Source organism: Magnolia sinica, chromosome 5, assembly GCF_029962835.1.
Source record: "Magnolia sinica isolate HGM2019 chromosome 5, MsV1, whole genome shotgun sequence".
NCBI classification, from domain to species: domain Eukaryota; kingdom Viridiplantae; phylum Streptophyta; class Magnoliopsida; order Magnoliales; family Magnoliaceae; genus Magnolia; species Magnolia sinica.
Window position 1 is genome coordinate 63,596,415 of NC_080577.1, and position 3,861 is coordinate 63,600,275.

The 3,861-nt window shown below is 38.2% G+C and overlaps 1 protein-coding gene across 1 annotated transcript; it reads right to left on the minus strand.

Annotated features, from left to right (window-relative positions):
- Positions 1-243: 243 nt before the first annotated feature.
- LOC131246089 (uncharacterized) lies at positions 244-3,305 on the minus strand. The gene is made up of 2 exons (XM_058245957.1): positions 3,104-3,305; positions 244-1,870 (listed from the first exon to the last, which is right to left on the minus strand). Exons 1-2 carry the CDS (start codon positions 3,179-3,181, stop codon positions 770-772), a joined length of 1,179 nt encoding a protein of 392 aa, XP_058101940.1. The 5' UTR covers positions 3,182-3,305; the 3' UTR covers positions 244-769.
- Between the last annotated feature and the right edge of the window lie 556 nt (positions 3,306-3,861).

Here is a 3,861-nt window from a genome sequence, read left to right on the forward strand (position 1 = left end):
TATCATTCAAAAAATAAGATAGAGTAAAATAAGATGGTACAAGGTTATGATGATGATAAACTTTATTATTTGATTTGATGATGGAAAAAGTAGACTGATAACACAAAGAACTGTGACCAATTAGAAACAGAAGAGTTTAGCTTCTAAGAACTTAACAAACTTTTAGGGTTCTTCCAATCTCTATGTTCTATAGACTGCTGACAAGAGATAATATAATGTGGAAAGGCATGCAACAGTACAACCTAAAAGAATAGAATCAGAATTCAGCAAATAGAGTTGAAAGAAATCAGATGTTACAATCGAAAAGTCGAAAGAAATACCTACACAAGTTGTTAAGAATATATGAATAATTTAGCCGTGGAAACAAAGAAACAAAGAGAAACAAAATTCCCAGAAACAGATGACCTCCAGGACATCACTCGATTTGCATTCAACAGCTAGCAGGAGATTGTGCCATACCAACAACATATAAAATTAAAAATAAAAAACTTTCCAATGCGGTTCTTGTCCCTCTGTGAGCACCTTGGGCGAATGGAAGTGTTGCAGTTGAAACCCAACAATAAAAAGCCTTTGTACAGAATTTAGCCTTGGAATCCAAAAACAAAGAAAATCATCAATTCTTGCAAACGCTTCTCCAAAGAATGGTCTAAATTTAGTTGATATCCATAATGAGTACAACAGTTATCAATCTTCCAATGAACCCTTCCCCAGGCTTCATTCACGCAGCACTGACCATAACAACATAAACATCAAGACCGACCAATGGAACTCAGCCACGTTCTCTGACACAGTTCCCAGGCAAGAGAAATCTGTACTTTTCGGCATTTTGAAGAAGATATGCTGGAAGATGAACTGCTGAATATGAACGAGGTATCGGTCCCAACTTCCCAATGATATCCTTGAATGTGTACTCCTCAGGCAGCATGTCAAACAAGTCTGCTCCACGACAGATCACATCCTGGACCCTTGAAGGGTTGAGGTAATGAGAGAACCTTACCCGATCATTGTGACTATACGCTTTCATTTTAAATATCAACTCACTGATATACCGGAAGCAAAAGCTGCAGTGCCATCCCGAATCTGATAAGATGTCATCTGTTTGACGATAATGTGCATATCTAGTCTTACCAGTCTGATACCTATGGACTGAAGCTCTCCAGCTCTTATTGTCCACTAGAAACTCAAAAGAATATAAATAGTTACGAAGCCGAAGATGAAGAATTGGAGGGATGTCATTGCACCACCTCAAGAGGTCGATTGTGTGGGCGCTCGGGATCTCATCAACATCAGACATTATCAACAAGTCATCATCGCTTATGCCTGCTATGCTGAGAAGCTGATCGAGTGCTACTCTCTGATAAGCCTCTTCAACAAACGGGTTCTCGCCTTTCCTAAATCCTCCAGCAATAGTTCCGTAAGTCAGCCGGGACTCTACAAATTTGAAATCATCTCGGTGGCTAGCAAAGACGAGCGGCTTGGGCAAGCCAGTAAACGTTGAATTTGATTCAAGGAGAACAAACTGTGTGATATAAGGGTAAAGTTCATTCCATCGGATGGCAAGAATGTCCAATTCATTACTGAACAACACCGCGTCAAAAACACGCCTCGGGCTCTCTCGGATTCCCCATCCATGAAGCCGGCAGAGGTTCTCCATGGACACATTCTCATGATAATAGTGTGGGATATTGTGGAATGGTTTTGGAGGGGATTCCCATATCGGACGTAGAAAATAAGTTATCTTCTGCCCATGCATATAAATACCTAGACTGCACATGGGAACAATAACAAACAGAAGAATGTACGCTTTGAAATCCATGCCTCGGAGTATGCATCGCAATCTCGACATGCTCGAAGCAGCTCGTGTTGCCTCCTAGAAATTACAACCATGTATTTTATATGTCAGAGAGATATAAGCAGATATTCAAAACTTGACATCAACTATCTCCATACAAGGACATTAAATAACAGGAATGATGCTATGAAGGCACTTCATGGAGTTCAATGAAGTGCTCACCACAACAGCTTTACCATACGCATGCCACTCATGCACAGTGATCAAAACCTATGATTTGCTTCATATGGATGGCCAATGGTCCAAAAAACAAATGCTCACAAAAATCTTCACCATACACATGCCACTCATGTGCAGTGATCAAGACCTTTGATTGGCTTTCTGTGGATGTCCCATGGTCCAAAAAAACAAGGCAACTGGACTAAGGTAGCCATCAGTTCACTGGAGGTGAATGGATGGCCAACAAAAAGTGGGTCAAATGAGAAAAAGTTCATGTCCAATATGAAAAATCCATGGCAATTAGATGGGTGATCAATTGCCACAACTTTTGGCCAATGTGATATCAATGTAGCAGCCCACCAGATCCATTGTCCGTATCACCAGACATGGTTGCCACACGTTTGTCTCAAAAACACTTCATGGAAATGTTTCACAACAGCATTGCTCTTGAATTAAAACAACTCTCTGGAAATCAAAATAAATAAATAGAAAGGAATATCCCGAGAATATCGCATGAACTAAAACTACAGAAATCTCTAAAAAGAAAAGGAAAATGTCATGATCCCCACTCGTTTAAGGGTGCAAGACACATTCCATCAGTCCTGGGGCTTTGGTGTATTGTTCAGGTTCTTAAAAAAAAAAAAAAATAATAATAATAATAAATAAATAAATACATTTCATCAGTTTTCATCCTTCTGACTAATCAAATTTGCTGCAAAACTAATTTCCTTTTATCTTTTTTCATTCCTACAAACAGCCAGAATGCCAAATACCCAAACCCAAACCAGCAACTTTGTGATTGAAATCCCCAAAACATAAACATTCCTAGAATACACGAAAAATGCTAAGAGAAAAGGAAAATCTCATCAAACAAATACAACGAATTAAGGAGTTTTTTTTAAAAAAAAGAAGAAAAGAAAAAAAAAGAAGAAGAAACTAAACATAATCAAATGGGTTCAGATGCAAATGGTCATATAAAATGCATAGGCAACAGAGAGATAATAAGCTCATTATCCATTAACGGATAATCAAATAATGTAAGCAAAAAAGAGCAGATCCATCTATATAGATAGATGGATGGATAGAGAGAACCTGGCCGCAAACATCTTCACAGATATCGTCTGTTTTCTTGGAATTATAATACCCTCCACTCCCTCCTTCAGGCATCATGAAAAGCAAGAAAATGAAATAAATGAAAACGACACCGATCCCTTTCGCCAATTTCTTTTCTTTTCTTTCTTTCTTTCTTTGTTTTTTTTTTTTTTTTTTAAACTACGAATCTAAAAATCAGATCGCCCACTACGAATCTAAAAATCAGATCGCCCACCGAATCGGCTAAAGGGGTGCGTCGACCAACTCCTAAGAAATCTCGCGCAAAATCGTCGATCTATGGCTTGGGTTTGGGGTTTTGTTTCATTTGTTTTTTAAAACCCCTTACTAAAAATAAACATTAAAGAACGGTCAGAATGAATTATTAATAAATAATAATAATAATATTTTTTTTTAAAGAAAGGGGAAAAAGAAAAATAAAAGAAAAGGAAAAGAAAAATAAAAGAAAAGAAAAGAAAAGAAACGAAAAAGCCCTAAATTTAGAGAGGAAAAGCCCCTCTTCTTCCCTTGCTTTGCTCTCTCAAACCCTCTCAATGCCAATTCGGGGACATACGGGTTCAATTCCACTCAATCCATGACCCCTTGGAAATTAGAAATCCATCTTTTATCGTACAAGGAGCCGTTTACATTGCCTTTTTAATCATCCATTAGCCTCTCTCTCTCTCTATCTGACTTCATCATTGGTAGCTTCTCCCCATAACTGACGCGTGGATCCTGCTGGAGTTGGACAGATGCCGTTC